Source organism: Metopolophium dirhodum, chromosome 7, assembly GCF_019925205.1.
Source record: "Metopolophium dirhodum isolate CAU chromosome 7, ASM1992520v1, whole genome shotgun sequence".
Classification (NCBI taxonomy): domain Eukaryota; kingdom Metazoa; phylum Arthropoda; class Insecta; order Hemiptera; family Aphididae; genus Metopolophium; species Metopolophium dirhodum.
Window position 1 is genome coordinate 8,573,532 of NC_083566.1, and position 24,485 is coordinate 8,598,016.

General features: G+C 30.4%; 1 protein-coding gene across 1 annotated transcript in view; it reads right to left on the reverse strand.

Annotated features, from left to right (window-relative positions):
* The window catches only part of LOC132948363 (choline O-acetyltransferase), a 34,967-nt gene extending 16,394 nt beyond the window's left edge, over positions 1-18,573 (reverse strand). The window contains exons 1-2 of the mRNA XM_061018793.1: positions 18,558-18,573; positions 18,332-18,453 (exon numbers count right to left, since the gene is read on the reverse strand). Of these exons, the coding sequence (XP_060874776.1) occupies positions 18,332-18,453; positions 18,558-18,573 (138 nt within the window). The remainder of the gene's footprint in view (positions 1-18,331; positions 18,454-18,557) is intronic.
* Between the last annotated feature and the right edge of the window lie 5,912 nt (positions 18,574-24,485).

The window sequence follows — 24,485 nt, forward strand, 5'->3', positions numbered from 1 at the left end:
GGAGGTTTAAAATTGGCGGTTACGTTTTAAAGCGCAAGAATGTGTGGTTCAAAAAAGCAAACACGGCGCAGAACGGTGTAGTTTTTGTACGCGGAGTGGCGCAGTCAGTTAGGTCCCTGGCAGCCAGGTGAAAATCAATAAGTTGCCCTCGGCACATAGGCCGGCACGCAACCGCTGTGGTTGAATTATATGTAACAATAATTTTACCCTGGGTTTCATTTGAAACGAGGTCACCGGCATTCCTATATTATATTTGAAATTTAACTACCAATATAAATCATAATAAATCCTATTCATTATACAATCCGAGGAAATTCCGAGGTAATATTGTGTATTTCATAATATAAATCATAATATGTATAGGTATACTAAATTCAGAAACACTTTATATAGTTCAATGATATTATTACAATAAATAAATATTATAAATATTTCAATAATATAGAAACTGTACTGTTAGCCAGGCCGTAGGCCGTAGCCAGGGAGTTTATAGTTCCAACCCCACCCCTTGCCCACCGCAGTTTTTACAAAATAATATTAAAAATTTTAAAATTGTTAGTCAAAAACATGTATTCTCTTAACTCCCTCCAGCCTCCCCCCCAAAAAAACCAAAAAATGCTTTGCTTGCTACGAGCTTGATTGTTAATATCCATGACATATAGAAATATAGATCAAAGATTTACAGCTTAAAGCAAAGCTTAAATTGAAGACAAAAAAATGTTTAATAAATTGTTTTTGAAGACGGAAAATCGTTCAAATTAAAATTTGTATTAGTAATCAAAGTTAAATTTAACTGCACGTAGTTTATCATCGTCTACCGAGGCCCAGGATTTCGCTGCATTATTTTTCATATAGAAACCTAACACCATGTTTTTGATATTAAAACGTATTTAATTATTTTTTCCTAATTTTTACTTATATCCAAGACATTTTTTTTTTTAAATTATAACATGGTATTTCAATATTATTTAATAGATATAAGAATTTTGATTTAGTTTTAAAAACTAGAATTTTAATGTAATATTATTATGTAACTAACATTCTCTTGTGACTCTACTATTTTACACAATAGTCAGAAAATGGTAAGTTTTATCCGCATAATAATAAAAGTAACCTATGACGTGTTCATATGATAATAGGTCTATAAGTATTCATAAATTGTAAAACGTTTATTTTACAAATATTAGTTCTTAAATGCATATTGCTTTAAAGCATATTTTTGGTGTTTTTCAGGCAATACAATTTGACTCATAGTTAACAAAAATGCAACTCTTAATACCTATATCTACTTTTTTTTTATATATTACAATATTTATTTATACAATCTGTAAATGTGTTTTTTTACAATAAGTACAAGCGCTGTGGGAGTTGATGGATTGGAGGCTTGAAGGAAGAATCCATCCAGTGATTTCCATCTTACATGGATTGGATTTCGTTCGTTAGGATTTTAAGATTACATAGTTGACAATGAATGTCAAGTATTTTCAAATTTCAAATTGTTGTAGATTTAAAGCACTAATAGTGCAATTAAATTTTAGACAATCATGGGTTTCATGTTTATTTTTGTTATTTTTGTATTAAATTTAATTCGTTCACGTATGAAATTCATACATAAATTTATTTAATAGTATTATGTTACATCATATTAAACGAGTGCTATTCATGCATTCGAAGACATGAAAAACGATGAAAAGTTTTCAGCTCGTTAAAAACTGTGGACCCTATGCTTTTATTTGTTTTGGTTCGACAATTTTGTTTACCCACTGGAGCGTTATTGTTTGTCCAATTTGTTTTTCTGCTCTTCATATCCACCCTTCTGATCCAATTAAACGTACAGTCGGACTCGTCAATTAGTGAATATGGGTACAACACACAGCGCGTAGGAGGGATCTCAAAGAATCCCCCCAACAGAAGTCAACATTGAAATACGATGTAGGTATTATTTTTTCGTGTTCGGAAAACGTGCATTGCTACGTAACATAGTCATATGGAGTGGAAAATTATGCCCTCGTGGAGTATAATAATATCTAATATTTATATAATATATTATACACTCGAAAAAATTGAAAAATGGTGCCTTTATGTATTGGTAGGTATACATCTTACTTATTATATACTGCAGAAATTTATAATTCCGTTATTTTTACCCATACTGATCATCAATATCTACGTAGTTTTATTTCCTATATAAATTACATCAAGATTAATCGGATGTGTACCTAGTCGAACAATGAAATGTTTATAGCGTTAGATAATAATGCTATATCGACCATATTTATACAGGGTGAATCATGAAGGTCTGGCAGTATTACTCTACAATTGCGTTTAGTTATTTCATATTTTCGTGATATACCTACACTGGGCACGTGTTATTTTTATTCTTTTTTTTTTTTATTGAATTCGACGTGCGATTGTCAATTAACCATATATACTACGATTTACGCCAAAAAGCAAACCCAGCAATCGGCCATCTGGACCCTTTTGCGGTGTATGTTTATGGGGTGCGGCGGTGTATATGTATTTGCAATTAGACACGTGTCATGCCGGAGAATTCTATTCCTTTTGTTATGGTAAACAGCAAATGATGATGAACGATAACGCCGTGCGTGGACAATATAATTTTGCCGGTTATTACATTACGCCCAATTAAGTTCTGGTATGTATAGTATAATATTATTATACAGTGTTGTGAGTTGTGACGGAAAATAAAATGATAAACTGCGCGCAGCATAGATAAAACTCGTTATTAATCACTATCTAGGCGTATTTTCAAGGCAATTTGTGTATATAATAATATTACGTAGGCATGATAGGTATACCTACTTAATAAACGTGATCGACTCACTGGTTTGTTGCTGAATTTAGCTGGTTTATAATATAGGTAATAAGCTCAAACGACAGAATTGGTCAATTAATCTAAAATGCCAGATGAAATATAAGACTGTGGGTGATCAAACATGCCATTTTAAATACCTAGTGTTCAACTTGCAGAAATTGTTCAGTAAATCATTGGATAGGTAATAGTTACCTAGGTAGCTAATTAGTAATTAACCAAGAAATTGTCGGAGTGGCTGACGTTCATATATTAACATAATTTATAATGGATTGTGCTTTATTATAAAACTCATTTACGCTTTAATGACAATTAAATTCTTCGGAAACATATAAGAAATCGTTCCTAGGTATTAGTATAAATACGCGTATAGAGTAAATGCAGGTAATTGCGATTATACCTATAATCAAATAGTAGTATAGTAATCACATATTAACAGGTCTGTAAATTAAATGATTTCGCATTTTATTCTGAATTCAAAATAACTAAAAAAACAAATTTGATTCAAGCCATTACCATTCTAAGTGGGTACAACATTTACTTTGCATATTATTATATTATACGTTAATGAATATAAATGCATATTACTGTTTTTTTTTAAAAAAATTTATTGTATATTTGAGGAAATCTTTATGAACTTGGACAAATTTGATACATACTAGATATTTTTTTGAATTTATAGTTTTAATATTTTTTGAATGTACTTGATACTTTTATACATTTATTATCTTTCAACCCATATAACTGGGCAATTATTTGTTTTAGTTAATTTAACAACATTTTGTATATTTTGGAATTTTTAGTGCATATTTCTCTATTTTTGAGTGCCTATAAGTGCATGTATAATTTATGCTTTTTATACTTTAATTACACAGTCCCGATGATATTGTTATAATATGTACAGTGTTTTGATCCTTTTAGTTACGGTTTCAATAAAGTTAATTTACACCAATTATTGAAAATTGAAATACTACGTAGTGTGTCTTATAAATCAACGAGTACACCTACTTACTTTTGATAAATAATTTAAAAAATAAAACATGTCATGAAATAGCTTTTTACGTTGTTGTTGTTGTATTGTCAACCGAGGTAATCGGTGGAGAAAATATGAAGGAAAACCAAAGACGTCGTTTTCAGTACTTGAATGCTTCAAAGGTAATAGGTATATTGTATGTATCAGCTGTGTATAATTGTTGGTTTAAGGTTACCTGCTTAACCGGAGTACGGTGGGTTGTTCAAATATTATGTCGTCGTAATATTGTCTCGTCATTGTCTCCGAGTGTTTGCCGTATAATATCATCTTTGGGTACGTGGAGAGTACCTTTATACATTATACATGTTGTATATGTCATCAGGTGTAGGAGGAAACGCCGTTGGAGAAATATTATAATATAATAATACAACACCGACGGGGGTCGTAGGGTAGAGGTAGGAGAGAGATATGCTCAAAAAAAAAATTATTCATCACGCGGTGGGAACGGCGGCGTCAAAATAACGGGACGAAGGAAGATGATCCGCTGGCAAAGGGGTCGTTTTACACGGGGGTGAGGTTATATATACTATACAGCAACAATAATGATTATTGTTTCGCCCTCCGCTCCCTTTGTGTATACCGCGACACTACTACTATACCACTACTCATGTATATACTTTATATTGTACATATATATATATATATATATGTGTGTGTGTGTGTGTGTGTGTAAGTCCGACGTCGCGGTGCACGTGTCGCCGTTTCCCATCGCTCTGGCAAATACGGCCAACCCGCGCTTATTATATACACATATTATCACACACACACACAAACATACACGAACTTAAATATATATATATATGATATTTATCACTATGTATATATACGCGTCACGGTCGTGTGCGGACAAAGTTTTTTTGTCATGGGGTGCGTGTGTATATAGTGAACGCAGTGAGCGTTGTCTGATATAACGAGTAGGTACCAGGGTATAGGTAGGTACTATTTCTATACCTATTTGATGTAGAATATTAGAATCACAGATATTTGTGTATTGCAAAATATACACCGACAATAATACGCATATCTGCAGCAGATATTGTATAATATTTAATATGTAGGTGAAGGTATTCCCGTGCCGCACGACATAAAATTATAGCACAGTTCTGCAGCTCCTGTATAAATTTAGGTATCATATTATATACCATTTTACATTTGTATGGGTCCTGCAGTATTGCAACTAATTCAAGAACTTTGTATACCAGGTTGGCTCCACACTCGCTTTATAGAAGTGGTGTACCTTGGAGTATTTTTGAAGTATTTTTGTTGAATCAAACATTTTTGACTTAATTTTGAACGATGCCTTTGCTCCTGTTATGTAATATGTGGGGAGTCGATTTCTGCAACCACTAGTTTGGTGCTCATACCTTTATTATGCTCAGTAAAATATTGTTACAACGAGTAGGTACTGTATAAATATATCACCAGTTTTAAATAAAAAAACAATATAGATTATTTTTGGCAGTGGTCGGGTATTGATTTCGAATACAAAGATTAATCATCGTTGTTCTTTAAATATTTTAATATATGTCTAGACGGTTGCAACCACCTCGCCCAGTCACCCAGCAATATTCTTGTGAAGATTTATTAAACGTTCATTTTAGTTAAATTAATATCAACAAAATAATACTTCAGATACTTATCTCATTGAAATTGTATTTTTATTGGTTGTTCATGGCACGCTTGGTTTTAATCAATGTATGGAAGCTACCTATAAAATAATATATGCTATTGTGTATATTTTACTATTTACATAATATATAATATAATATAGTATAGAGCAGTATACGGTATCTAATGGATATTTCGCCTCGTTTACGAGACCTGCGGGCTGCGGACCAGTAAAGGCATTTCATACATAATATAAAATTATTGTAGTACAATCGAGCGTATCAATAACTCGCCTAATACTTACTGTAAATTAAGATTGAAATGTTTAACACTAGTATTGTAAATTGTAATGCAAAGTTTAAATAAAACAATAAAGCCTGCACTATAAATGGAGTAATAGGTACATTTTTTAGGCATCTTCCCAGAGTGGCCGTAAAAAAATATGCAGTATGAAAAGTCGTAAAAAATAGCAACCGGGTACATCGTATATAATAATAAATGATAATATTGCGTTGGCCACGATCAAAAGAACTGTGCGTCGACGAGATACTCCGGAATAGGCATCACGCTAAAAGCATTTTAAAATTCCAAAGGGACTTCTAGGTACAGGTACTAATGTATTATCATATACCTATATATATATATATATATATATATGTATCCTGACTTCATTTATACATATATATACGTGTTATGCGCGATATAACAGTATATATTATGAACGACGAGCAGACGGAATTGGACGTATACATACGCATGTATGGACTGGAGCTAAGCAGATGTTATTATTGACGCAGTGCAATATAAAATAAAGGATTTTAAGGAAACGAGTTTTACTTTTCAGCACCCATTTACCCCAAATCGTGCCCATGATTTATGAATGTATTGAATGTTGTCACATAATACATTCTACAATATTTATACGTATATAGTCATACATATACCTATACACGTCGTGCTATTTTCTACGGGAGATATAATATATATAGTGTTATCGTTGATTTAGTGTATTATACATTATGTACATTTCACAGCAGCTGCAGTATACCCACACGGCCGCACGGTTATGAATTTCAACTATCGTTTATAATTTTCAATTTAAGAGAATTAATTAAGCGATTGAAATCGCAAACAGGATTTGCATGCATCAAGCTGTGCTTGTCTTGCGTCGTGTGAAAGCGCCAAAGCGAAATCAAAATAATATACAAACCATATATATATTTATATATAACAAGGGTGAAAAGGATGCGGTAAATATCGTTTTTTATTTTGTGCATAAATAATAATATATACACGCGGGTGCATAAAACAACCGGATGTAATAACGAGCGGGAGGTAAAAAAAAGATAAAAGAACCGACGTGCAACTATTCCTGCGGGGGTAGACGTCCTGCTGGCTGGCTTTTAAAATGTTCATTAAAAATATAAATAAAAAGAATTTATTTACTCCTGTTATATTACAGTGCGTGGCGACTAAGATAAATGAAAATTCGGCTGTTGGTACCTCGAAAAGTCAAGACATAAACTATGTGTTGAATCACATATAATACAGTTGCTAAAAGAATCATAAATCCACACAGTAAACATATTTCATAAAAAAAAATTATGAGTACCTATCATGTGTGTACGGTGTATCTAACAAAATATCGCATATATCTGTATTTAGAAAACAAAATGTATGCTTGAAACTTGAAGTAAATCAATGTACCACAGAATGCATATTAATATAATATGCTTTATAATAAAACAAATAGGTACCATTTGTGTTATCTGTTTTGCTGCAATAACATTGTCATTTTTGTTTCCCCGTTCCATTATTCTACCCACACAGCATTAAGGAAATATTTTCTTCTCATGATAAAATAATATTGTACTATATAATATATGATTGCATAAAAATGTTAACTTAATATTTTTATAAAGTTTCCGTAAAAATGTCTTGTGAAAATATATGATAAAAATATTTTGTAAATGTTTTTATAAAATAGTTTCAAAAATATGAACTTCTTAGTGAAAGAATATAGCTAAAATATTTCCTAATTATTTACGCATTTTTTAAAAATATTTTGACAACTATATTATTTTCCTGATAATATTTTTACTGTAGTTAGGAAATATTCTTATGCTGTGTGGCCTTGTGGGTATGTTATATTGAAGCTAATAAGGTTCGATTTGGTTATTATACATCTAAGTAAATAAACTTAATTGTTTTGGCGCTATAGTGCTATGCTAGTTAGAATGCTTAAACAATAAACTCTGTGTTTCGTAACTTAAAAATATGAATTATTTGTTCCATTCCAATGTGTCTAATATCAATTAAAATGTCAATAAATTATAGTTTTAGTGTATGGTTTAGATGGTTTAATTCAAATACAGTGGAGTAATAACAACCGAACTTGTAGTATGAAAGTTCATGGTATATATTTTAGTATTGTTTATTTAATGTTTATGCAAAATATGAATGATAATAATTGAATAATGACATATAATAATGCAAAATATGAATATGATTATTTCTAATGATTATCAGAAAATTATTACTAATGCTATAGAGTTTGGTATTGGATACCTACTACCTATCTTAAAAAAAAAAAATGTATAATAGTTTTAAAATAAAAATCCAGCTCTTGCTTATTTTTCTGCATGGTTGACGCAGTTCCAACGATTTTTAATACTTCTACTGGTAAATTTAAAAAATAATGAAATAACGCATTATCAAACCATTTCTCAATATGATAGAATCTAAACTAATAAAATGTTGTAAATATAAAATTGATTTAGTTTCCCGAGGTTTCGACGTTGGTTACCAAAACAATGAGTAGAGGTAACTTTGGTAGTATGACTGAAATAATATTAAATTTAGAAAATCATCTACTTACCTACTTACCCAATTATAAGTTTTGAAGGTTTCCTAACTTATTATTTCAAATACGTGAAACAGGGTTTGAAAGTCTTTATATTTCGTAAATTTAATTCAAATAAAAATGCCGAAAACAAAATACTTTATATCATAAAAACTTATTTTAAGGAGATATATACTGTAAAATTCAAAACATTGTCAAAAATACAGTTGGGAGAGTCACATATTACAGGTAATATGTATTTACTATTTATTGAGAAGCTTTTTTAATATTATTCTTGGATACCGTATTTTTTCGTTCATATTTCTTCAATATATTTTCAATCAGAATATTGTTATTGGCATTTTTCGCTACATTTATATCTCATTTTATTTTATACCATAATTTATTCTATTTTCAATCATAAAAAAATACGATTATTATTCCATGTTGTTCAAATATTTTATTTCATTATAGTTTTGAATACCTCTCGCTTACGTTATTATATTACACGATTTGTGTCTATAATAATCTAATAAAAAACGCCTGATGTATACGTTGTAATGACTACAAAATTGTTTTTATTTTTTAATTTAGCAGGTACCTATAGTGTTAAAAGAAATTATTTTGGTATTTTAGTGTCAGCTAAGAATAAATATAATTTTAAAACCATATTACAGTAAATAATTACATTTTGAGACATGAGTATATTGAAAATAGCACTTAAAATGTAATTTAAAGTTTTTTCATGGAGTTAAAAAGATAACAAAACATAAATATATTTTAGGCTGTAAGTGTCGAATAAATCAGCAAAAGAATAAACATTTTTTTCCTAAATTAAATGCTTCGGAAAATAATGTCTAGACAACACAGCAGTCAACACTCAACCATATATTATATACTGTATCGAATAAAATGCTTTCTCGGAAAATCCGTAAAAGGCTGCATATTTTATAATACCAAATCCAATTTTATTGACACATGCATATCAATTATTATTGCATTGTAAAAATATTGTTACATTTCATATATAGTAGCAAATAATTCAGTGTGAGGTGCAATAAATACGATTTACGCTTTTACAGTATATTTTAATATTATTTAGTAATATAATTAAATTATAACAAAATATAAAGGGTATCATATAATATTACAAAATAATATGACTGTATGAGGTACATGGACATATTTTATACTTTCTACCAAGCATATTTGGTGTATTATTTTTTATGGCATATAAAATATTCTGTTCAGTTATAATTTTAACGGGCGGGGTACAGCGGTATCCTGCTAAATATTATGTTGTTCACTACTCCAACTTTAAATACTCATAAGTATAATTAATTAATTAATGAATCTAAATATTCTGCTCCCGTGTATACAATCAAAATTCAATGTATCTATTTATTTAAAAACGAGTGATAAAACTATAACTATATCTTCTTTTTTCAAAAACGTTGTGTAATAAATAATAATAATTTCAAATTACGTTAATTAATAGTCTTTTCAAGAACGCACATACATTTGCCGATTAAATGACTATTTAGTGATAAAAGAATCGCTCAGCATGATATACCGCCTGCTGCAGTAGCGTATTATTATTATTATTCGTGGTAGGTCCATATTTCGAGCGCGGCAATAAACGCATACCTATATATAGTAGTTATTTTATACAAAGAAAAAAATTTAGAACGAAAATATAGCATAATATTACTTTGCGCACCCGCACTAGCTGCGCACAGTGTAATATTGTACATATTATTATTATAGCACGCCGTGTGTACAGAGTGCAGTTCGTCACGGGGGAGGGGGCTCGCCCGCTCTGAATCGGCTCCGACTATATAGCTGCACCGCCGCGGGACTCGGCCCGGCCCCAAGGGTCATTAGCTATGTAAATGGAAACACGTCACGTCGGCGACGGCATTGGCGAACGACGTCCCATATAATATGTATATATTATCTACATTATACGGCGAGCCCGCGACACTGCAGAATAACGGTGCTAAGGTTTTCCCGGAGCAGCAGCCGGGCAAGGGGGTTTTCCGAGGGGGAAAACAAAAGTGTGCACACTATATTATATATTGTGTGCACATAATACAAGCCCGACGGACTCGCCTCGGATTTTTCATGCTCAACGATTCATCAATCTATGTGTGCACGATGTTATATAATATTATATTATTATGTTTCAGTCGCGGGTTGGCTGGTGTGCGGGAGAACGTTCAACACCCCGCGTGGGACATGCCCCAGTTAGCAATTTAATGGTTGTTGGCGTTGAGAATGATTAAGTACCTACCTAGATCAAAATATGTAATACTGTAATAGAAGAAACAATTGAAAAACATAAGGGTATTGATTTTTAACATAATATATTAAACAATTAATATTTTATTTGTTAGTAGGTATATGTTATGTGGTTTTGTGATTTGCGCATACAAATTTAAATAAGCTATTTGTAGTATACTATAGAGATCAGCTGGTCCTTAAAAAATGGTCAATGCCTATATTAGCTAGAGGTCAGTTTTAAAAATAATGCCTTAGATAGTGGTACCGTTTTCCTATACTTATAATATTATAAGAAATTAATAATGTATAATAATATATTAATATGTATGTGTAAAATAAATTAAAAAACATGTACACACGTTTATTATGACATACTTACAGTATTGATATTATGATACTTAATAAACCTCACTTGAAGTTTAAAAGTTTGGAAAGTAGATAAAAGTAACACAATACACAAATGCATTAAAACGTGTAATACGTTTATTTAAACTAAATAAATACGTTTACGATAAAATCCCGATGGAACCGTAGAACCGGAACTGAACCCTATATGAGTATTTAGTCCCATGGCCAGTTTATTCCAGTTCTCGATACTGGACAGTGATGGTTAGAGCTGACTGAAACTGGTTTTTTTTTAAATAAACGCGCCTTTTTTCAACAAATTTTTATTTTAAATTTTCTAATTCGCGTACACCCAGATAACTTACTAAGTCGGATCTGCGTGTGATACTTGATGATGCAGTAACACGCCGCAGTTGGATCACCGCGCCGTCATCTCCACAGAGAGTATAATATATATAAAATAGGTCGACCCGACCTATAACAACGATGGCAGTTGAAAAAAGGGCAAGTGTAGCCTCGAGGGATACAATGGCAAACACGCGTGAAGGGCGAGTGACTCATTTTTTTTCCTATTTTATTTTTTCTCTTTTCTCTTTTATTTTTTTCGGTCTGTGTCCCTACAAAACGCTTCGAGTAGGCTAGGGGAGCTGCTGGTGTTACGAGTAGGAAGTTTGACTTGATCCACTTTAAATGCCACGGTGAGAACAAAAGTCAACGTTGATTCTTAAAGACAATAAAAATATATAATATTATGTTGAATTTTCTCCTTTAAAAATGAAAAAAATGCAATTTAATTTGTATCTGCATACGTTTAAATATTAACCTCTATATTTTATAATTTGTACTCTTGCCTAATAATATTATCTATATTTATAATTATTACGTACCCATGTAAAAAAATTATTTTATTTGAAATCATGTATATGAACATACTACAAAAACATTATGATATTTTCATTAAAATCATTGTATTATAACTTATAACTTTATAAATATTTAACACTATCCCTATTATAAAAAATATTCTATGACACGCTTCAAAAATATTGAAAGTTTTAACTTTGAATTACTTATGCAAAATTTTCATTGATCAGTTTGATTACTGTAATACATGATTTATTATATAAGTATCTATACATTTAGGTACCTATTTAGTATTTTATTTATTCACTTTAACGAAGTACAAAACCGTTAAACTAAAGATTTTTTTTTTTACATTCATATTAGTACCGGAAATGGTTTCACTTTAGGACAAAACGCTATAAAAGAACTGATTCAACCTAAAATGCTTTTTAGAGTCATTGGCTATTAAATAAATGTTTTTATTATTGTGTCTCGTGGTGTTTTTTATTTTCTTACAAATTTTATAAATAAATTAATTCAGCATGAAACTAATTGGAAAATATGTAAGTATATGACGTATCACACATATTTTGATCGCAATTTATTATTTGGATATACGTATAATATAGGTAGTAAATAATAGTATTAGCGTCGTCTTATGCATTGAAATTAACAAATAGTAAATAATTATAATTTAATAAAAATAAGTATTAGTAATTATTATATTTTATAAAAAAAAGTACTCATGTAATTAAATTATAATGCTGAGAGAATTCAAATTTTTTATTATTAATGCAAAGAAACAAAGAATACGACGCATAAAAGATCCAATTTAAAAGAGAAATTAATCAATTTTTTCTTTTTAATTTCCATTTTTGCAATAACGTTATAATGTAATTAATTGAAGTAATTAAGTTAGTAGATGCTATAATCAAATAATACGAAAATCTGTAACAACAATAATTAAAAAAAACTGTACTGAATACAATATATTTTTATCCAACAAACCATATTACATACACATTGCTGTTAAATGACTATATTGTTTTATTTTATAATTAATATTATAAAAATGAAGTTGAACAAGTATAAATGTTAAATTTTTTTGTCAATAAACTTAATTCTTAAAACTTAAGGTGATTTTAATATTTAAAAAATAATTGTTCACATTTGAAGTAACTTTTTAACAGTGTTTATGCACTTTTATTTCATTTTATCGGATCATTATTGACTGAAAAATTACAAAATACTCAATATCATTGCATATTTTATTATTATAGATTTTTATCTTTATTGCACGATTAATAATTAATATATAAAATAAATAGCACTAAGATAATTTTGTTTAATAATTCGTAAAATAGTAACAATGTACCTACTTAATATATTATACATATGTTTATTTTAGTAATAAGAAGGTACCAAACAAGATATAACTTTAGGGTTCTAAGCACGACCCCAGATAACACACTTACTGAATTTAAAAATTTTTAAATATTTATATTATATATATTTCTATACATAATATATAGTTATACTTAACAATAAATATCATTACAATATTAGTACTTTTTCAGTATCGTTGACGTCTTTCAGAAAATATTAGATTAGTAGACTCGTTGGATAACACACTGAACGCAATATAATTTAATAATTTAAATATTATCTACGACCATTTCTATACAAATATTGAAATATAATATAATGGTATAGTGTGGGATTAGTGAATTTTTGTCTCCAATGCGTCTTTGACTTAACGTTGGGCATCTTATTTTGATCGTCGTACATATTATTAAATGACGGATGAATATAACACAAAAATAAAGGCTATGAATGAACAAAAAAAAGGGGAATGTAGGTAACCGCTACGCTGTTTTGTAGGAGTCGAGTGTAACTCGTAATTGAGTATGTCACTATGTAGGTAATGGATGTGTTAAATTTGAATTCAATGATAAATCATTGCATACGAAAAACGATTCTGAGCGAAGTCGGTCTGACAGCCTCTACCTATTATCATATAAATAAATTGCTATTAATTATTGTAGTATAATTAATTTTACTATTTTACAGTAATACGGTATAAACTGTAAATAGGTATAATAGATAGCGTCAAATTTATCCAAATGTTTTGAAAATTTTATGTGTACGTAAAATTTCAATATAATATAATGATACACGTACAATTTTCAAGTTTTCACAAAAAATACTTTTGAATTTCAACAAAATATTTAAAATCGTTATTCTTGATTTAAATATCGAGTTACGTCCCAATTCGAATTTAAAATATCAATAAAAATACATTTAAAGAACAAAGAAAAATATAAAAATGTAAAATATGTTTGCATTTTTTTACTAATTATCGTGCACACAAAAATAAACACATCATAGCAGAATCGATGCATTTGGGTAAGTTTATCACTCCGCTCAGAATCTAAAAAATCCAAATGAAATAGTTTAATGTCTATATAAGTATTATAACATACATAAATGTGCGTTCAACACGATTTCTTTCACGGTTAAAAATTTGGGGGAGAAAACAACAAAAAAAAAAAAAAAAAAATAGAAACAAATTCACGTGAAATTCACACTGGCTTGTAACACAAAACGGTACGCGTGTATATATATAGGTTTAGAGAGCGCTAGTTGGGGGTCGCTCCGTGAACTTTTGGGCCTCGTATTGATCCAGTGCCCTGTGTTGTGCAGTAGTGTTTATATATATATATATATACATGGCGGCGGCGGGACGTTTGCTCGGTTTTGCCTACAAACGTTATTTTCCCCCGTCCAACACGACGGTTAATTGTACGTGTACGGTATGCCCATGTATATCAGTGTGTGTGTGTGTGTGTGTAGACCAACCCACACACGCAGTAAAGCCCATATATATGTGTGTATGTATTTACTATTTGTTATGTTGTATCACACACATGGGAATTTTGTACGACTGCAGGTATTAATCAATTCCGGGGGAGAAAAAAAAACAACTGTCCGTCCCGGATCTAGAAGATATTATTATTTCGACGCATTGCCCGCGGGGTATAATACGCGTGAGCTGCGTTTTCCGATTTGGAGAAATTCAAATCCGACCGGTTTGATTGCGTTTTGGCCTGCATATCCTATAGGAGAGCCAATATAATATATATACCTATATATCATGGATATTTCACGTTCGATCTCATTTTCCGATACGTTTAGCGCCTCTGATTCTCGGCATGGAATTCGATTATGTCGACGTGTTACACTTCTGCATCGCCAGAAAAACTCATTTTCTTCATTTATCCGCCCCCTCGCGCCCTCCACAAATGGAAGTTTTTCACCCTCCCTCACAGCCACGAAATTACCAAAAAACACGCGTACCCGTTATATGCGGTATAAGGTACCCTATACTGCTGTACCTGCACTACGTTATGTATATATTATTATTATCGCGATAGGTTTTTAAGAGGGCGAAAATGTTATGTATTTTTCATTCATGAGTGGGCTTATAATATTATATGCGTGTAATAAAAAAAAGAGCCCACAATTACTAGCACGCTATTTCATTTTCTTTTTAAGTTACTCATTTTTTATCGGCTTTAGATTTTAATTGTAACTAAAACATTTGTTATGCGAGATTGCGAGACAATGTTTTGACTGTTAAATAGCTTATGATAAAATATAATGCAAAATCTTTATACACATTAAAATATTTTATATTTATTATTTGATTAGAATTTAAATTGCAGTCTAAATTAAAACAAACATTTTGAAAATGTTTAAATACGTACTAGGTACTTATTATAATATCTTTAAATTTGTTAAAATTATAAGGTTTCCTCACTTAAATATTGTATTATATACATTTTTGAAAAGTATTAATAAAGAAACTTCATAATTTTGATTATTTTCTTAACATAATATTTAATATTTATTTAAAATTTAACGGAATTTCTACTGTACATTTAAAGTTTAAGCTTCTAATAATAGTTAATAACTATTAAGCTCATTAAATATTGAGAATTTCTACGGATCAAATTTACAACATCAAATGCATTTGTTCTGTCGTATTTATAAGTATTAAAATATATGTATTATGATGTCGAATAGTGTAATACATTAATATTTAATACCATGAAAAATTGGAAAATACTTTTTCACACGAATGAAATAATGTTTCTAAATACAATACAATGTACCTATTTAGTATTTATCTATTAAAAACATATCATTGAAAAATTAATGTTATTTATATTTATATTATACATTTATACATTGTACTGACATTTTTTTACTTAAAACATAATATGCAATCTATTTTTACAGTCTGTTAACTCAGAATAAATTGCTTTTGATAAACGTTACTAATGAAGATTTATTTTAACTCAAAATGTCGCAAGTAAAATAATGGAAAATGTATAAATGTACCTTTACTATTACTTATTAGGTTATTATTATTAATTTATTGATAATAATAATAATCGATTAACAAATTGATTGACAAATTAATATTGTTTATATAGTGATATAATATAGAAACGAGCAAACATTGTAATAACAAGCAAATAACATCGTAATAAATTATTTAAAAAATCAATTTCGCAATAAACATACATATCATTTATAAGTATGAAGTATCAAACAGAATAAACAGGTAGGTAAGTCAAAAAAAATTCGTTTTGTTTATTTAGTTTAAAGTTTTTTTTCGCGTGAAAAATGTATCAAGTATTTTGTATATTTTTTATGCAATGTTTGTTAGAATTTGTTATGGCCAAAATGTGATTTCTATACAACAACGGCCGGAGCCACAGATTTTTCAGAAAAAGATTGCATGACGCTTTGCGGTAATAACTATATAATTTACTTTAGTGCTATATTAATACCTATACACGTTGTATTAAATTGTATCTACGTTTGTTTTATGGACAACTTACACTCGTACAGCTTTTTGATAATTTACGTATTGATTTATTTGGCCGTGTTGTACGCATGATAAATGAATATACACGTTTTCATCAATCGCACGTTTCGCTTTTAAGAAATTTGATCATTGATGTGCTCATACAGTCTTAAAAGCGAGAGGAATACTGGGCGTGACCGTTGCCCTTTCTTTGGGTCGGTCTTGTGGTCCTGCGTAATAGTGGTTAGTTTTCACTCGTAACTTTATACGTTATTAAATATAATATGTTTAACATTGTATAATGCTTAAAAATTAAAATATTTAATTAAATAATAGATTTAAGTCACGGGAATGGGAACAGTTGTGATTATTAGATGTATTTAATACTTATAGTTTAGTTGAGTCAAGACGTTTTTATTTTATATAGGTATCGAAAAGTAAAAACTAATCTTAATTATTAAGTAGGTACTTCCTGCATGCTTCTTAAAAATGTAAGAGTTTAGCAAACCAATTTGTTTTTATAAAATGTATTTAAACTTTCAAAAATGTTAATGAATCAACAAGGAACGTCTAATCGTGGCTTTTAATCATTATATAAAGTTGGGTAGTTATATTTAATTTTTGATTTCGTTAGATTGCTTGAAACGTCAGTATAACCCTTAATTCGTAAGAAACAATTATTATAAAGTCCAACATACTGTGCACTTGGACTTACTTGGACCACTAAATATTTATACCATGATTATTGATTGCATTCAAAGAATAATTTTTAAGAAAACTTTTTCTTATACCATAACATTTAACATTTCTTTCAAAAAGTAATGGTTAACTAGCACATTTAACTTGTTAAAAATATCGAATTTATGTTAATTTTCCAACTAAATACAATATAATATAATGAATTTAACATAACTTTTAGAATATTTTTACTACCATAAAAAAATATGTTTTCAATAAGCCACTACAAATATAATATAGGTAATTCCATTATATATTTGTATAATACGTATACTAAAAGTTATAAGACTAATTGGTTCTTGTTAACATTTATATAAGAATCTAAAGTTGTTTTGCATATGATTTAATTTATCTTTCTGCAGTTTCAGGTTATTATTTTGTGTAACATATTATACAACTAAATATTTATTATTCAATAATTTTCTTAATGAATTTCCTTCATAATTCAGTAAGATTTAAGATTTAAGATCATAATAAAACTAAATAGGTAACTGCGTTTTCTATATTTAACATTGTAATATAGGTAATCCATAAATATAAAAATATTCACTAGGTAGGTATTTATAATTTTACAGTATTTATATGATTTAATTTACTCTTACCTAAATTTAGTTTCCTAGTAGTATAGTATTTTATAATGATGATCAACATTTAAGATAAGTGTACGTTTACTGCTCGTTTCCAATTTTACTGTCCATTTCAAAGTGAATAAATTATATCTTATAGCAGCGTTATAGCCTCATAGGTTCGCTTTTACTTCCTATCCAAATAATTGAAAAGTCTGGTATACTACGAACTTATTTAATAAGGCGGAAATTAATATGGTAGGTACGTGGTGTTGAGTTTCATGGCAAAAGCTTGCCAAGAAGTCTCCTGGGAAAAATGCATTTATTGTATAAGCCTGCCTGTCCCTTTAGGCCATCGATTTACCTCCTCGTCCGGTGTTCTTGGCCGTTGTTCGCCCGAGTCTGAAGCCACGTCCTTGTCCGTACGTTCCGTATTTAGATTCCACCATCCTTTTGCGATCGTTTCCTTGATATTTCCCCGCCATCCTGCGAAATGATTTTTACGGTTTTAGTATGTTAATAGCTAAATAATGGTATAGACGTTAATTAATGGATTTAAAGTAGGTACGTAATGACAATTCACGCAGTACGCATGCACGCAGGCATGTTATACGTACACTTAACCTCGTATGAAAAAGATAGATCATCAGATCGCACAGTTTGGGTCGCTTGGAGATTTCATCATTTATTATACAACGCGTGTAATTTTGCTTGACGAAGACATTCGCTCCCCTTTCTCGTCGTATAGCTAATTACTCTAATTTGACACTTTATCCCGTTAAGGTGTCACTTAAATAATTCGGCATGTCTTCCCCAATCAAACGATTTTGCCAACAAACGTTTCATTAAAGTAATTACATGGTTATAAAATATTGGTGTTTTGATTTAAACTAATGTAAATACACACACTTCAACGCTACTTTTATTTTCGCAAAATAATGTTTGTATTACATTTAATATGAAGCGAGAGTGATCCATACGATTTAGAATGGTTTGTATTTTTTTAGTTAAATAATAACTTTTCTTGTAAAAAGATTGTGTCAAAAATTGTACGTAGTAAATTATGACTATTACCAGGCTAATTAGTGATTATGTTTATTATTTTAAACTGTAGTTTTCTTAAATGTAAGGAAAAACTGTCAACAAATTATTAGTTTAAATTGTTATATTAGCTGGTTAATTATCCAATTAACGTACTACAGTAATGTATAAATTTGTTACAAATGAAAATTGTGGATGAAAACAAGGTGAATAACTATCAAATTATCGTATTACAAAAATGTAAACATTGAAATTATAGTTGTTTTATGCTTGCCTGTGTTACCTATGTGTATTTTTAAAACTTTTATTATATAATTTAATTTGATCATATTATGTAATATGTAATTTTGGTTTTAAAGCTCAAAATTTGAGTAGGTACATGAGTTAGTCTTGATTTAGTAAAAAGTAAGTATAATATATTAACAATTTACAAATGAAAATTCTTGTTATGACCTACGAGTCTTAAGATTTTTAAAAAAACATCATATATACACCACCACCTATGTCCTACAGTAAAGAAAATGGTGCATAGAATGGGTTTTCTTAATGCTATAACTTTACCTAGTCATTTATTTTAAAATGTATAGTGATAATACACTGGAAACGTCCTGATTTAAAGGTGAGCAAGTGAGACTTACGTTAAAATCCCCATTGGCCTTGTATAATTTCCACATAATGATACATAGTTAATAGTGTAGAGAGTAGAGACATGATGATCGAGTGAGATAAAAATATTATGATTAATGTTGGCAGAGGGGTACTATATATAATATATATGCATTTCAATATTTGTATTTATCTTTTGAACTTCGGCAAACCTTATCTACTATGTCTATTTCTAGCCACTCTCGTGGGCCCAATTAAATGTCTTATGTAACGTACACAGTATATATATGGTCATTGGTCAGTCGTAAAACACATTTAGATAGAGGATTATTTCATCGGCACCCTCGTTGACGGCGGCGTTCGTGCGCTGCTAAAACCACCCGGAGTGATAAAAACCGGAAGGTGCGTTACGATTTTTATTTCCGGTTAATGGACCATTTGCTTACTGGTTACACGCGAGCCACGTTATATAATATATTATTATTGTTCGCCTACTCTCCGGCTGTCAGGTGGGACATTTTCGGAAATAAAAACGTCTTGCGCTTTCGTTTGCACGCATCAATCACTTGGCGCCGGTCAGGAATATAATATATATGTACACGTGTATACGACGTACGGACGAGGTGCCCCCGGAAGTGGTGGTGGCGATTTGTCCCCTCCGGCGCAAAAGTAACCGGCTGATTAGTTCGCTCTGACTCAGACCGTCCCTCTCTCCACGTATAGGGCGCCGTGTAACCCATTTGCCGTGCCATTTTCCCCACGCGCTAGGAGTTCGCCCTCTGCCTTTCGAAATTACTTTCGACACGTTTTTTTCCATCCCCTTTCCTTCCCCGTACACCTTCCTTCTTTTGTGGGACTTGGGTACTTTTTCTAAACGCAATTCGGCGCTATTCCAAACTGCAAAAAGGACGAAAGAAGACTTATATATAATACAAAGTTCCCGAGGATTTAGAGGATTTCCTTCCAAAACCGTCACTATATATAGCCAACTACACAATAATAGTAAGGATATAAAATATAATAGGTAGTAATCAATTTTGTTCTAAACTTTAATTAAGTATGTACAGTGTTTTATATTTAGACATTTTGAATATAATAATATAACATATTTTATGAGTTAATTAATTACATATAACCTTAATAATATATTGTATTGCACGAAGAGTCGGATTATACAAAATATATAATTAATCGATCTACATTGAATTTACTATAATTTATAATATAAAAGATTTACGGTACTGATATAACATAGTGACTTTAAATAAATCTATTTGTCTGTTGTTTATTTTATTTATACTAGTATGTATTTTATACGTCTTGTATATATGTTAGTTTACTGACTGGTGTGACTGAAAAAGACAATCAATAGAATAAAAAAAAAAACAGTATTTGCAGGAGGTAGGCGAGTTAAATAGAAATATAAGGGATGTCTGGCTCTGTCTTTTTCAGGAAACTTTAATGTTTGTTGTTCGAATGTTTTAAGATGGAAGCAAACAAACACGTGGATGAAGGGGAGAAGTGACATTATATATACGATAAGTTATCCCTGCGGCTCTCTTGGGATTTGCGTACACCCAGATGGGGGACAAGGTATTTCGCTTCGGTAGTAAAAACGCTTTTGCCCCACTACCCCTAGGGGATCAGCGGGGATACGGAACTTTCGTAAAATTATATATACCATAATAACGGGTTTTCGCGGCAACGATTCGTTGGGGATTAGGACTTTTAACGGGGAAAACGGTAAAAAAAAAACCACCAAAATGGACATTAAGCTATTAAACTACATTATTTCAACTCGAGTGAGTATCGCTGTGTGAGGTCCTTTTAGTGTTACGAAAATGGACAAAACGGGCATTACAGTTTTTGGTAGATTTAGTAGTTTGTTGTGTAGTGTGCCCATCTACGAAATAAAAACAAATTACGGTAATAATAGCTTTTTTGAATTAGAGAATAATAAATCTGAGGTTAAAATTAAAATTTATGCGAATTCTGAACTTTGTATAGGTACCTATAGTATTTAATATGATATTATACGTTGTGAAAATAGTCTATACTAATAAATTAGTTGTATTTAATTATTTTCTGTAACTGTAATGGGTAACATAAATATTATGTAATAATTAAAACAAAATAGATAGTATTCATTTTTGTAGTTATAATATATATATTTTGTTATTGTCATTAAATTTAAGATGTTGCAAGTTTGCAAGTCGTATTGAACTTAAAACAAACGTAGCCTAATGCTTAAATGTAGGCTTAGATTATTAAAAAAATGTTTAAATAATATAAAATAATTGGTCTTCTTCTCAGAAAATATTAATGAACAACTTAAAATTAATATAATCTAAGCTTTTTAAACCATTGCAATACATTAATTGTTATTCACGTCATCCTGTATATACGGCCGTTAAAAATATAAAAATATATTTTCGAATCATTTTTGAGGCTCGCCGGTTCTTTGCGGGCGATGTCAGCCGGTCGTCTCGCGCATCGCAAGTATGTGCAAAGCCTCGTTTCGTCTCGTTCGGGGCTCCGGAGGGTAATCCACTAATCCCCCATCCCTTAGCTCCCCCCCCCCCCACCGTGGCCGTTAATCCAAAACGCGTGCTGCAAAGCTAACCACGACCACCTACCCTCGTACACATGTACACTGCCACGCAGTGTCCACACACTCACGCACGCACCCACCCAAGCACGCACACACCCAAACACGCAAACACGCACACAACATCGTGCTTGGATTACGGGCTGGAAGAAAGGGGAGGGGGAGGGTAACGCTGCGCCGCTATTCATCAACCCCGCCGACGCGTCTATTGCACCACCACCGCCGCCGCCGCGGGGTCGTGTCACCGCCTGGATCAACGCGGGATACTTTCGACGGGGTTTTTATTAATCTAAATTTTGGCATTGATTTAGGTCCACTATGATATAGCTAGTGTATACGTATATAATATATATATACGGTATAAACACACATATATATATATAAACGCGCGCGTGGTTGTGGTTCGTTTATAGGGCGTAAAAATTACACACGTACCCCTGCGGGTGGGACGGGCACGGCGATAATTTCTCGTCCGAGACACACGACGCGAGACGGTCATAAAAAATATTTAATAGGTATATTGACACAAGCCCGAGACGGAGAAAAATAAATATTATCGATTACATATATATAGAAAGGAAAGGCAGTAGTGCGAAATAAACTTTATCTCAAAATGTGAAAATACATAGCGATGACAAATGCTATGCTAGCACTTAAGACTCCGAATGAAATATTTTATAATTTAATCGTATGGTAGACCTATAATTTTTGCTGTGAAAATTAAAAATAAAAACATGTTTCATTTTTGTTTTCATGAAAAAAATTACGTTTCTGTATAAAGCTTCGCGAAATACTCGAAATTATTATTGCCAAATAATTAAGAGATTTTAACGAATGTAATTAAACATTATTTTATTTTTTGTGGTACGCGAATATTTTTCATTTGAAAGTATGATGAATAATTTAAAATTTGTAAGTTTTGATGCTTCATTTGTATGCTTGGAAAGTAGTTTTTCGTCGCTATATCTGACTTAATTATTATTACTTTTTTCAATTTAAAATAAATAAAATGTTTATGATAATATTTTGCTTTGTTATTATGGAAGACATATAACATTTTCGTTGAACCGTCATGAAGTAATAGCAGATTCATTGCCATAAATTAGTTGTACATTTTGGAGTCCATTAAAAAATATTACCTACTTAATTACAATGTTGCATGATTTGAAATGTGTCCACATTTCATCTAAAAGTCTAACCAGAACCATTAGGAGTAAAAATATTATATGTTACATATTATTTTGTGATTTGTAATCATTATGTTCTTATAGACATAACATGATATATCGAGCAGAGGCGTACACGCGTATTTTCAGGGGAGGTAGGAGGTTATATTAAATATATATATACATATATGTTTTATAAAAACATTTTCATATGGTGAACCCCACTGTGCACGTCACTGATGAGTTATGCTCAAAGTTAAAAACTAATCATAAAATATAGATATTTCATACGGCCATCGATGCTGATCTAATATTGATTTGTAATTCAAATTACTTTAATTGTTGGTAGTAAATAATATAATCCAACTTATACTCATACTTTATTTTTATCATCTTGAAAATCAGCAATTTACATTTTATACTATCTCGTACATTTTTTTAAACACAAAATTGTAGTTTATTAGCAGTAAATGAGTTCCACTTGATATTTCTTAACAAAATTACTTTTTTCTACTTCAACATTAGAAATTTCAACGTAGGTGTTCGCATCAAAGTGTTTTACCAAAATGACAAAATGGTCACACACGGATATGGCGTATATTAGCTTTTTTTCATTCAAATTGCTGATATTTACAATATATGTATTATTTAATTGTTTTATGTTAAAAATGCATAATTACGAAGACATTTGACAACATTGAAATTGTTGGTACATAATATAAAATAAGTGAAAAGTTTTCATGTTATGGGAATGCTAAAAATTTATTTTTCATTCACATTTAATATTGTTAATAATCTACTAGTGACAAAGTTAAAGTAATAATTTTATACTTTTTCCAGGACTATTACTGTTCACTAAAATTGCTTTTATTATTTTTTTTTATTTTACTAAGTATCGCGGTATAAAGATATAACTATGATAATTTATTTATGGTTAAGCCTTAAGCGCGTATCCAGAATCCAAGTCGTACAAATTATCTGTGATTTGCGTAGGCAGGTTTAATTTAATATTTTATATTATTTGCTAGATGGAAAAAAAACCAAACCAAATACTAAGTCACTCGTCTCTTTACAATTGTGTATTTTTAAAAAACATG